We start from the raw sequence: 12,201 nt of genomic DNA, 5'->3' as shown, positions 1-12,201 counted from the left end.
GTTCCGCCAAACGCCACCCCTGTTGTCACCTTGCAGGTTAACGAGATGCCTTTGAATCGTACCGCTGTGATACCCAGCCCCTCATATTGGCTCCGCACAGAACTTCCAATTCCTCTGCACCCAAAGGTGCGGTGCACCCCAGTTTCCCTTTAAACCACCGCGCCTATAAACCACACAGCGCTTAGAACAACACAAAAGTAGGTTTGTGTGAGTGAGAACAAAGATTTAACAGGAAGCGAGAGACAGAGATGGACACAGCCGGTTACAACATGAAATAAAATCGAAAACGGTGGAACAATAGCTACTTGTCCTGGGTAATACATTCGGCTCCCCCCGCAAAGTGCGGTGCGTGGTGGAGCTGGCTGGCGTCACCGAAACCAGGATCCAAATATCCACGCAAGTTCCCCGCTCCCAAAGGGGATTCCTCTGTGAATGCAGGCAGAGCGCCTTGCCGTACTCTCTGTTCTACTGAAAACGGCCCTTTGTTTCTGTTCACAGGCAAGGTGACCCCCGGCCTTGTGGTACTTTCCTTCCCGCCTGTAAGCGGTCTCGATTGTTTGTCCTGGTCTATGATGGTTTTCCATTGACCGTGGCAAGAGTAGACAATTGAACCTTGCGTGACCTCACTGGCCGACTGGGGAGATGGCAACTTCCTCTTGCTTGAATGTGGGGGTCACGGGGACACATTATGCCCCGGGGAATAATTTCTACTCCAAATCAGACTTTCAATATAAATACATTGCTCCTTAAATATTACCCGTCCATTCGCGCTGTAATGGTTATGAGTCTTGATAGGTTCCAAGCTTTCTGTATATATCCTACATGATAAATATCCTGTAAGACATGTGTTGGGTGCAGTGAGTCAGTCAGGTCTTAGAAAAGAGCTGAACAGGGGCCCCTTTGCTGCGCGGTCTCTGTGTCACACGGCTAGTCTGTTTTAGATGGCTGGGGCCCTGCTTGACGAAGCAAGGGGAGCAGGCTCCCGCGTCCCGTACCGGAGCTCCACTACAGAGGCAGTTAAATGAGGAGAGAGGGTTGAGAACGCACTGTTCCTAGCTTGCTCACAGTTCGATGGTGGGATTGGGATGAGAGATGTAAAATTACATTTAGGGTGTACCTACGTTACAGAAGCCATGCTGGCTTAGGCCCCTAGTGTAGACGCAGCGTACACAGAGAGAAGGGGTTTTTCTGCCCCTGTAGGAACACTGCCTCCCTGAACGATGTCAGCTACGTAGCTGCGTCCACACTAGGGGTGTTGCCGGAGTAGCAACGTCGCATGGGGTGTGGTGGGATGTAGCCCGATGCAGCGACATGTAGACCTGGAGAGTCAAAGCCCAGTGGGCTTTTAAGCCCCACTCCTGAGGATAAGAGCTATGCTCATCCAATCAGGGAGCCACACGAATTCTTCGTTTGTTCCGCATATTCTGCACAACTAGGTCGGAGGCAATGGAGAAGTGGGTCCCCAGAGCTCACCCATTGCCTGGTCACCCCATGTGGGGCTCTCTCCAAAGCCAACGTCCAACACGCTCCCACGGGACTGACTTGCTCTCCCTGGTCTCCGCAGGGACATTGCTGTGAGGAACATCCTGGTGGCTTCTTCCGAGTGTGTGAAGCTGGGGGATTTCGGTCTCTCCCGGTACATAGAAGACGACGAGTATTACAAAGGTAAGGGGCAACTCGCGTCTGCAGTGGCCTGGCCCAAAGCTGGGGGACGATTCTCCCTATCAGAAAGCTACTAGGCACTATTCGCAGTGTCAGGTGAAGAAGCTGGAGTAGCAGCGAGGGGCTGCAGGTCAGGACTGAGGAGCATTGATAGAGCTGTGTGCGTGTGTGGGGAGCCCAGGACTGGAAGGGAGAGCAGGGGGGCTCTGGACAGGGATTGCGGGGCATGGGCAGAGCTGCGGGGTGGGAAGCCCAAAGCTGGAAGAGCAGGGGGGGGCTGCAGGTCTGTGACCATTTTCTCTGCTCTCCAAGCTTCCGTGACTCGTCTCCCCATCAAGTGGATGTCGCCAGAGTCTATCAACTTCCGTCGCTTCACGTCCGCCAGTGACGTGTGGATGTTTGGTGAGCGGGACTGCGGATTACGAGAAGGGTGCGGCGTGGGGCAAGGAAGGGTCCGGGGCAGTATATCGACCTGAGGCCGGTATCTTTCCCAATACTCAGGGCCAAATCCTGCTCTCAGTTCCCCTGGGGTAAACCCAGAGCCAGTTCAGTGCCGTTATCCTAGAGTTACCCAGCAGAGTGTGTAGTGGGAGCTGGGCAGGGCCCAGGCAGAAAGCAGAGATGTCCTTTTGGGGGGGATATATCGGAGATCCGTGCAGATTCGGCACAAGAGAAGAGATCCTGTCTCGAGCATGGGGAGACAGCAGGGAAGTAGATGGAATGAAGAGAGCGAATAGCACCCCGGCTCCCCCAGCAAACCCCTCCCCTACTGGCAATTCAACATGCAGTGCGGCTGATAGGAGTTTTGGGGGGCTCAGGACAGTTCTGAGTGGCCAGGAATCCCCATGACAAAGACTGGGGATTGGGCTTCAGACGCTAAACAGGACTCTCACGCCTCGGGAGGTGTGGTCTGTCTAAGGTACTTGTCTGGCCCCATTTCTATAGTATCTCGGCATCTCCCACTCTTTAATGTGTTTTTCCTCCCACCCCCCTGCGAGGCAGGGCAGGGCTACTACCCCGTGGTTCAGATAGCAAACTGAAGCACAGCGAGGCTAAGTGACTTGCCCAGGGTCACGCATGGCATCTGTGGCAGAGCAGGGATTTGAACTCAGCTCCCCCAGATGGGGGTCTAATCACTGGTCCATCAGTGCAGCATGGTGGGAGCCTGCAGCGCTGGTGCCCGTGCCTTGCCCACCCCTCCTGGTGAGTGCTTCCCATCTCCTTGCCATGCCTGCCGCCCCTGAGATGTGGTGCTTTGTGTCCCCTGCCCGCCCAGCTGTGTGCATGTGGGAGATCCTGAGCTACGGCAAACAGCCCTTCTTCTGGCTGGAGAACAAAGACGTGATTGCGGTGCTGGAGAAGGGAGATCGCCTCCCCAAGCCTGACCTCTGCCCTCCCATCCTCTACACCCTCATGACGCGCTGCTGGGACTACGACCCCAGCGACAGGCCCAAGTTCAAGGAGCTGGTCTGCAGCTTGAGGTAGGCGGCCGGGGGGGATCACGCGGTGCTAGTGACCTGGGGCAGCCAGATGGATCAGTCAGGAGGCTCTAGCGATGCTGGTAACTCGGGGAGCTGTGGAGGTTCGTTGCCAGCGGCTGCAGTATCACTGTAGGGCTAGCCAGAGCCCTGCGGTGACTGCTGCCTGCCACCCTGGGTGGGGGGAGTTCTCCAGGGATCTGGTTCTACCCGCGGAGTTCGGTCACCCTGAACCCACCATAGGTGCTGAACCCCGTGGGCCCCACCGATCAGCTCCTCCCCCTCCCTCCCTAACGCCTCCCGCCCGCTGCTGATCAGCTGTTCAGTGACAGGCAGGAGGCGCTGGGAGGGAGAGGGAGGAGCTGGGGCAGGAAGAGGCGAGTGAGGGTGGGGCGTGCTCATAACCATTTCCCCGTCTCTCCGCCATGGTCATTAGTTTCCGCGGACGCTGTAGCTGGCAGGAACGTTGTTAGGGATGCTGGCATAAGCAAGTCCCGCCAGTGCTGACTGCCTGGCATTTCCCCGGTAGCGGAGAAAGCTGAACTGCTGAATTCTTTCCTTTCCCTTTGCTACTGCCTGTAGTGACATATATCTGATGGAGAAGGACATCGCCAGGGAGCAAGAGAGGAACAATCGCCACCGGCCTCCCAGAATCATGGAGCCAATGACTTTCCAGGAGCCCCCTCCAAAGGTAAGAAGGGAGCCGAGCAGCATGTCTATAACAAGCTGCTAGATCCCGCCAGGGCTGTGGAGGGGCTGCCACCCCACCACAACCATCCCTATAGTGCACACATCACTCACAGGAGGAGAATGTGGTCTCCTGTAGTGGCTGGTCTGCGTAAGAGGATAATAGTCCACTACACCTGTTACCTAGTGGAATCTCTCCTTTAGCTCAAGAGGCAGAAGCTTATGCTGTTTAGACCTGAAGGGCATGGGTTCTGATCCCCCTAATGCACATACATGGGGATCTGGTTTTTCATAGATTCCAAGGCCAGAAGGGACCATTGGGATCATCTGTATAGGCTGTAGAATTTCCCCAAAATATTTCCTACAGCAGATCATTTAGAATACCATCCAATCTTGATTTAAAACTTGTCACCGATGGAGACTACCATGACCTTTGTGGTCCATGCCTGCCGTCCACCATGTTTTGAGTTTCCTGCCTTCCCTAGACAGCAAGCTGTTTGGGGCAGAGCGTGTGTTTTCTTATCGGTGTGTGAAGTGACAAGTGCACTTGTGGTGTCAATACACCCTGTTTGCTCGGAGAGAATCCCAGCTGAGGTTAGTAACAGAGAGGAGAAATTCTTTTTTAAAATATATGCATGATTTTTAAGCTAACGCTGTCCCTTTAAATATGAAGTCTAGCATATTATGGGTAAGGCTGCAAGTCTGTCATGGAGGTCACAGAAGTCACGTGACCTCTCTGACTCTGCAGCGGCTGGTGCGACTGACCCCAGGGCCACCCAAGCAGCTCGGGTGGCCCCCGGGCCAGCCGCACCGGCCGCTGCTGGGGCAGTCACCCCTCCCCACAGCACCAGCGGCAGTCCTGGGCTGCGTGTCGCCAACCCCCCCCACCACTAGCAGCGATCCCCTGCTGCCCCCTGCCCCAGAGCACCAGCAGCGGTGTCCCCCCCTTCCTCCCCACCCCGGAGTCCCCCTCTCCAGAGCACCCAAGATTTAGTCAGGGCTATATAGTAGAAGTCATGGACAGGTCACAGGCCATGAATTTTTGTTTACTGCCTGTAACCTGTCCTTGGCTTTTACTAAAAATACCCTTGACTAAACATAGCCTTAATAATGGCATATAGAGACTCATAGGCCCATGGGGTTAGAAGGGACTGCAAGGTCATCTAGTCTAACCTCTGTCAAGGTGCTGGATTTGTTGTGTCTCGAATCTAGCAAGATGCGTGGTTTTACCTGTCTTAGAGGCAACAGGAGAGCATGATGCAGGGGGCAGTAACATGTGACAGACCTCAAGTGAAATCCCCTGGAGCACGCTACGTGTTACGCCAGATACACACGTCACCGGCCCAGTCAGATGCAAAGCGTTGCACTCGTGTACCGGGCACCCGTCCACCTGGTTGCGTTGTGAGACCCACGGACAAAGGGCTGGTATCGTCCTGGTTGGTTTTCCTGGCCTGCCTCTTGCTACATTCGTAACGCTTGGCTGACGAGTCCCAGCCTGCGAGTTTGCAGCGGGTAACGCCCAGGGCTGTGGCCTGCATCGGCCAGTCCTGCTCCTCCTCTTGCTGCCAGGGGCCGAGCGCTGTTAACGCGGCGACCGCTTCACCCTGTGCTTTTCCGTGTCCTTGTCGTCCCACAGCCCAGCAGGCCGAAATACAAGCCGTCTCCCCAGACCAACTTATTAGCGCCCAAGCTGCAGTTCCAGGTAAGGCCTCATGGCTGTTACTGACCAGCCCGAAAGCAGCAAGCTGTTGGCTAGCAGAGAACTCCCCGTGCCTGATGGGATGAGACCATTGCATTTCGGTCGGGGGTATAGCTGAAGAGCTACTGTATGTCGCTTACGCTGAGCCAACTCCTTAGAGCTGCAGAGCGCCCGCGGCTCCCCCGACGTCAGAGCAGGTGCCCGGCGCCTCTTGGGGTTTGGCCCTGTGCGGTTCCGAGGGGCCAAGCAGCTCTAACGGGGTGTCCGTTTGTGCCCTGAAACTTAAAGAGAGACTTTCGCCCTGGGGAATGGCAGTGACATCGATTGGCTCCCAGCACACGTCGATTTTTACATGGGAGGTAGGAGAGAAAAACGGTTTCCAACCTTCTTCCTCCTCTGCTGCTCGCTGAAGGTGTTCGGGTCTTGGAGTCCTGCTCTCCTTCAGCGCTGTGTGGGCCCGCTGAACCGGGAGCCGAAGCTGGCTCTCCGCGCCTTGGTCCACCTGCCTGCAGTCCTCTCCCCGCAGCGAAGTACAGCGTGTGACGTCTTCGCACAAACAGTGCGCAGTATGGGCCTGATTCTGATCCCACGCTGGGTTTACACCGGCAGAGCTCTGCTGATTTCCATGCCGTTTCCTCTGACTTACACCAGTGTAACTGAGATCAGAACCAGAACCAGGTGTAAGGCACTTTATGGGAATTAGAGAAGTGGGGTCTAGTGGTTCCAGTGCAGCATCTGGGGGTGGGGGCTCAACATTCCCTTCCTGGCTCTGCCACAGACACACTGTGTGACCTTGGTGAAGTCATTTTACCTCCCCATGCCTCAGTTTTCCCATCTGTGAAATGATGATCCTGACCTACCTTGCAGGGGGTAGGATTGGGAGAATTAATTGGCTAATCTCTGTAAAGCCCTCGGAGATCCTAAGAAAGAAGGGGCAGGAGAAGGACAAAGCTTTGTTATCCTGGGAGAGAGGGAATATTATTCCCATTTTACAGATGGGGAAACTGAGGCAGGAAGAGTTTTCACCTACATTTTCAAATTTTGGTGGCCTGTTTTTCTGGGGCGCAATTCTATGCCTCAGAGGCCCTGATTGTCAGAGCGTGCTGAGGACCCACAGTCAGTGGGAGCCTGTGGATGTTCAGGACCCTGGAAAGTTAGGCCAAAATATTCAGGCCTGGTCACTCCTGTTGGGACCCTCAATGTTTTGGATGCCCGGGGCCTAGCTGACTTGCCCACGGTCTTGGCAGACAGGAGAGTAAAGGCCTGGTGTTCCTGGCTCCCAGATCTGTGCTCAGACCATTAGGCCTGACCTCCCCTGGTCACTTCACTGCGGGATGAGGCCGGGGAGATACCGAGCTGGCAGGAGGAGAAGGGAATCTCCTATTGAAGGACCACCAGCAGCCACCTTCCCCACACGCCTGCCCCAGTGCGAAGGTCCCTCTCTAAAGCGCTCCCTGCTCTGTTCACTTGCTCTCTCCGCCCCCTCTGTCTGTTGCTGCTAATTGTCCGTGTCTGGCTCTGGGCCCGGTGCCTCTTGCTCCCCTCAAACAGGTGCCCGAGGGTCTGTGCGCCAGCTCGCCTACGCTCACTAGCCCCATAGAGTGCCAGTCGCCCGCCAGCTCCCTGCACACCCCGCCCCTCAACCGGCACAGCGTCTTCAAGCGCCACAGCATGAGGGTAAGACGGGCCGGCTTGCTTGCCCCCTTGCTTGATCCGAAGGGGGCGTGAAGCGGAGCCCTTCGGGGTGAGGTGCAGTGTAAGCCAGCAGGGGGCGCTCTTCCCTCAATCAGTGCTGACCCCCATGCCCCAGCGTGGCACTAGGGGGCCACTGTGTTGCAGGCAGCCGGGTGGGGGGGGCTCACTAGGGGGCGCTGCCTTGTGTGACTTTGTTCTTCGCTGTGCTGCAGGGTCTGCTGCTTATACACAAACAATTCCTGGCCTGTTTATGGAGCTGATCCCAAAAGACACTGACCCCTTTAGTGCCGGCCTGGCCCGCGGCCCAGGTGTGTCGCCGTGCGCTGGACCCAGGCAAGCCTGCTGGACGGCACTGGGCAGCACCGTCTCAGCGGCCTGGCGGGCCACCCACGGGGGAAGCGTTAGCTGCAGCCGACACTGGCCCCAGGCACGTGGGCAGCAGCAGCCAGGGACTTGGGACTGAACTGCTGATGAGCTCGGACAAGCGCAGTGGCTAGAGGTTCCTTAGGCCCTGGTAGCCCTTCTCCGATAGGCTGCCATTGGTTTCATTAAAGGGACTTTCCACAAATGAGCCAAGATGGGCAGGGATGCAACCCTCTGCTCTGGGGGGTTAAACCTCTGACTGCCGGAAGCTGGGCCTGGAGGACAGGGAATGGATCACTCGATGACTGCCCTGTTCTGTCCATTCCCTCTGAGGCACCTGGAACCAGGCGCTGGCAGAGGACAGGATACTGGGCTAGACGGACCTTTGGTCTGATCCAGTCTGGCCGTTCTTCTGTTATGTTCTTATGTTAGGGACTGTGTCTTGCCCCGCGTGTGTCTGCACAGAACCTAGCACTGATTGGTGCCTTTGTGAGCTACCACAATACAAATAAATACAATAACCTAGAGTACATAGCCCAGCGCTCGTGAGCAACCCTACCATGACAAACCAGCATGGGCATCCCTGCAATAAGTAACCAGTGTCTATGCATACAAGGAAGGAAAATATATTGAAAGAAATAAACACGGTCTAGGTTTCAAGCTTCCAATGGGATGTCAATATGGGCAGAGGGTGGCCCATTGCCTTGGGTTCAGGGCTGAGTTCTCCAGCGGTGCCTGGCTCGTGCGGGAGGTGGGCAGTCCCTAAGCCGTGATTGCCGCAGTCACAGTCCACCCTCTGTCTCAAAGGAGGAGGACTTCCTCAGGCCCACTAGCAGGGAGGAAGCGCAGAAGCTGTGGGAGATGGAGCGGGCCAAGATGCGGCAAACGCTCGACAAGCAGCATAAGCAGATGGTGGAGGATTATCAGTGGCTGAAGCAAGAAGAGAAATCCCTGGTGAGTGGGCCCAGCGGGTTCAGCCAGAGAGCTGGCCAGACGTTTTGCGGTGGAACGTTTGTCCATCGGAAAATGCCAATTCGTCGTAAGCAAAACGTTGCCCAGGAATGTGTCCAGTTGGAGGAAATTTTGTTCTGAACTGACTTTTCCTTTCAGGGTTTAAAATTGTATTTAATATAATATAAAAGATTTTAAAAAGTCAAAAACCAAACAAAACTTTTGGATCGACCCCAAACAGTTTTTTTTTTTTCCTAATTTAATTCCAAGGGAAATTTTTCTGTTTTTTTGTTTTTGTTCTGTATCGGAACAGAAATGTTTTCGAAATCATGGAATTTCCAGCAACATAGAAAATACAGGTCCAGCCCAGCTCTGGTCACTATTAGACCAGCATATTGCTCTGCTAGGATGCTCCAGTTGTCAGGGCTCTGGCTGGGACTCTGGAGACCTAGGCACAGCTCCGGCTTTGCAACATACTTCCTTTGGCAATTCACTTAGCTCCTCTGTGCGGTGCCTCAGTTTCCCATATGTAGAATGAAGATACTAGCACGGCACTATCTCATGGGGTGCTGTGAGGACAAATACATCAAAGACTGTGAAATATTCTGATACTAGAGTAATGAGGGCCATAGAAGTACCTAAGATAGATTTATGGGGTTAAATACATTTTAAAAATACTAATGATCCAATATACTACACTTATAACGGAGCTAGTCTGGAGGTTGGGGCTGTTAGCAGAGAATACTGTACTGTGGTATCTATAGGTGGTTGACATTTTTCTCACACCCTTGTTTGTTTGTTTGTTTGTTTGTTTGTTTGGTCAAAAAACGGCCTTTTTTTTCAAAACCCAAAACTTCTCACGAAAGGTTGTCAAAACTATGGACCAGGAGTGGCCAACCTCAGCCTGAGAAGGAGCCAGAATTTACCAGTGTACATTCGAAAGAGCCACAGTAATACGTCAGCAGCCCCTCATCAGCTCCCCCACCCCGCTCCCAGCACCTCCCGCCCACCGGCAGCCCCGCTGATCAGCGCCTTCCCCTCCCTCCCCGCACCTCCTGATCAGCTGTTTCGTGGCGTGCAGGAGGCTCTGGCGGGAGGGAGAGGAGCGATGCCACGGCAGGCTCAGGGGAGGGCGCAGGAAGGGGTGGGGTGGGGGCAGGGCCTGTGGCAGACCCAGGGGTTGAGCCGTGAGCACCCCCCGGCACATTGGAAAGTTGGTACCTGTCGCTCCAGCCCCGGAGTCGGTGCCTGTACAAGGAGCCGCATGTTAACGTCTGAAGAGCCGCATGGGGCTCCGGAGCCACAGGTTGGCCACCCCTGTTATGGACATTTTCTGTTCTTTACTAAATTTTCCACGTCATACTTTTTAATCAAAATTTGTACCAAAATTGTTATAGAAATTTTCTGTGCGTGGAAACCCCAGTTTTTGGTAAGAAAACCTGGTTTCTGGGACATGAAAAAGGTCTGTAATGGTTTCGATATGAATCTTGGTTAAAAATATTGTAGAAAATTTCATGGAAAAGTTTTTGAACCCTGGAGTACGGAAACAACTGTGAATTCTGAAAATTCTTGGAATAGTCTTTTAATCAGCTGTAGTCGTATATTTTTAAAGTAGATACAATGATTGCATTGGCTAATGTGTAGCAATCGAAGTGTGTGAACATGAAAGATCCCACGGTAAAAACAGGATTAGCTTTGGTTTCCTCCGCTGTGAAACTGGCTGAGTAACACGCTCTGCTATGGAGAATTCGGTATCATCACTAAATGGCTAATGTGTGGTGCTGATCAGGAAGTAGTTTTCCTGTCCTGGGAATATGTTCGAGATTTTGAAACTGCTTCTTCTCCTGAACTGGAATGAAAACCTGAAAGCTCAAAATTGCTCATAAACCAAAAATCCGGAAAAAAAAACCAGTTTGGGTCAATCAAAATGATGCATTTCAATTTCAACCATTTTTAGTTAAAAACCTTTTTTACTATAAATTAACTTAAATTTTGAAGCAAAAAGTCATTTTGAACCAAACATGGAACGTTATGGTTTGAAAATGTTGAAAAGGGACATTTTGTCAATTTTGAAACTGTTTTTCTGAACAATTTTTTGAAAAAGGATATTTGTCACGGCCGGCTCTTTTCTGCTAAAAAGTTTGTTTTAGAGGAATCAAAAAATGGCTTAGTCAAAAAATTCCCGACCTGCTCTACTAATATGTTTGTCTGCCCTCTTCTGGGCAGCACTGGAACTGCTCAACTGTGTGTCATGTGCTCTATACCGGTAATGGCTAAAGGAGAGTCTCTCTTAGCTCAGGGGCCTGGGAAGATCTTAGTTTATCCATGAAGTAGATGTGCAGCAAAATGAAAACAGCTCTCAAGTTCCTCGGGGGCCACGTGTCTGTGACAGTCCAATAGCTATAACGTATAAAGATAATTGTTTCACTGGTTCTCTGCTATTCATATTTCTTGTTCTTCTCCATTACAGGATCCTATGGTTTATATGAACAACAATTCTCCTCCAGTGAGTAACACAAAGCTAATTCTGATAGGAGCCAAACTGTCTTCCAGTTGTTACTAGGGCTGTCAATTAATCGCAGTTAACTCACACAATTAACTCAAAAAATTAATCACGATTAATCGCAGGTTTAATCGCACTGTTAAACAATAGAATACCAATTGAACGTCATTAACTATTTTTGGATGTTTTTCTACATTTTCAAATACACTGATTTAAATTGCAACACAGAATACAAAGCGCACAGGGCTCACTTTATATTATTATTTTTATTACAAATATTTGCACTGTAAAAAGGATAAACAAAAGAAATAATGTTTTTCCATTCACCTCATACAAGTACTGTAGTGCAATCTCTTTATCCTGAAAGTCCAACTTACAAATGTCAATTTTTTTTGTTACATAACTGCTCTCAAAAACAAAGCAATGTAAAACTTTAGTGCCTACAGGTCCACTCAGTCCTGCCTCTTGTTCAGCCAATCTAAGCTCAGACAAACAAGTCTGGTTACATTGATGGGAGATACTGCTGACTGCTTCTTGTTTACAATGTCACCTGAAAGCGAGAACAGACATTCACATGGCACTTTTGTAGCCGGCACTGCAAGGTATTTACGTGCCGGATATGCTAAACATTCACGTGCTTCTTCATGCTTCGGCCACCATTCCAGAGGACATTTTCCATGCTGATGAGGCTCATTTAAAAAAAAATGTGTTAATTAATTTTGCCTGAACTCCTTGGGGGAGAATTGTACGTCTCCTGCTCTGTTTTACCCGCATTCTGCCATATATTTCATATTACAGCAGTCTCGGATGATGACCCAGCATGTTGTTCGTTTTAAGAACACTTTCACTGCAAATTTGACAAAACGCAGAGAAGGTACCAATGTGAGATTTCTAAAGATAGCTACAGCCCTTGACCCAAGGTTTAAGAATCTGAAGTGCCTTCCAAAATCTGAGAGGGATGCGGTGGGGACCATGCTTTCAGAAGTCTTAAAATAGCAACATTCTGATGCGGAAACTACAGACCCCGAACCATCAAAAAAGAAAATCCACTTTCTGCTGGTGGCATCTGACACAGATGATGAAAATGAACATGTGTCGGTCCATACTGCTTTGGATTGTTATCGAGCAGAACCCATCATCAGCGTGGACGCATGTCCTCTGGA

The 12,201-nt window shown here is 51.7% G+C and overlaps 1 protein-coding gene across 12 annotated transcripts in view; it reads left to right on the top strand.

Annotated features, from left to right (window-relative positions):
• PTK2B (protein tyrosine kinase 2 beta) overlaps positions 1 to 12,201 on the top strand; it is a 108,870-nt gene that overhangs the window by 90,704 nt on the left and 5,965 nt on the right. For 6 of the 12 annotated variants that reach the window (XM_037893774.2, XM_037893773.2, XM_037893779.2 and 3 more), the window contains 8 exons: positions 1,565 to 1,665; positions 1,975 to 2,064; positions 2,939 to 3,143; positions 3,723 to 3,831; positions 5,464 to 5,529; positions 7,078 to 7,203; positions 8,392 to 8,538; positions 11,006 to 11,041. In XM_037893774.2, the coding sequence (XP_037749702.1) occupies positions 1,565 to 1,665; positions 1,975 to 2,064; positions 2,939 to 3,143; positions 3,723 to 3,831; positions 5,464 to 5,529; positions 7,078 to 7,203; positions 8,392 to 8,538; positions 11,006 to 11,041 (880 nt within the window). The remainder of the gene's footprint in view (positions 1 to 1,564; positions 1,666 to 1,974; positions 2,065 to 2,938; positions 3,144 to 3,722; positions 3,832 to 5,463; positions 5,530 to 7,077; positions 7,204 to 8,391; positions 8,539 to 11,005; positions 11,042 to 12,201) is intronic. The other 6 variants (XM_043542038.1, XM_037893780.2, XM_043542036.1 and 3 more) reach the window with 1 other exon arrangement.

Source organism: Chelonia mydas, chromosome 3 (genome assembly GCF_015237465.2).
Source record: "Chelonia mydas isolate rCheMyd1 chromosome 3, rCheMyd1.pri.v2, whole genome shotgun sequence".
NCBI lineage: Eukaryota > Metazoa > Chordata > Testudines > Cheloniidae > Chelonia > Chelonia mydas.
Note: the sequence above shows the minus strand (reverse complement) of the source record. Positions and strands in the feature narration are given on the sequence as shown.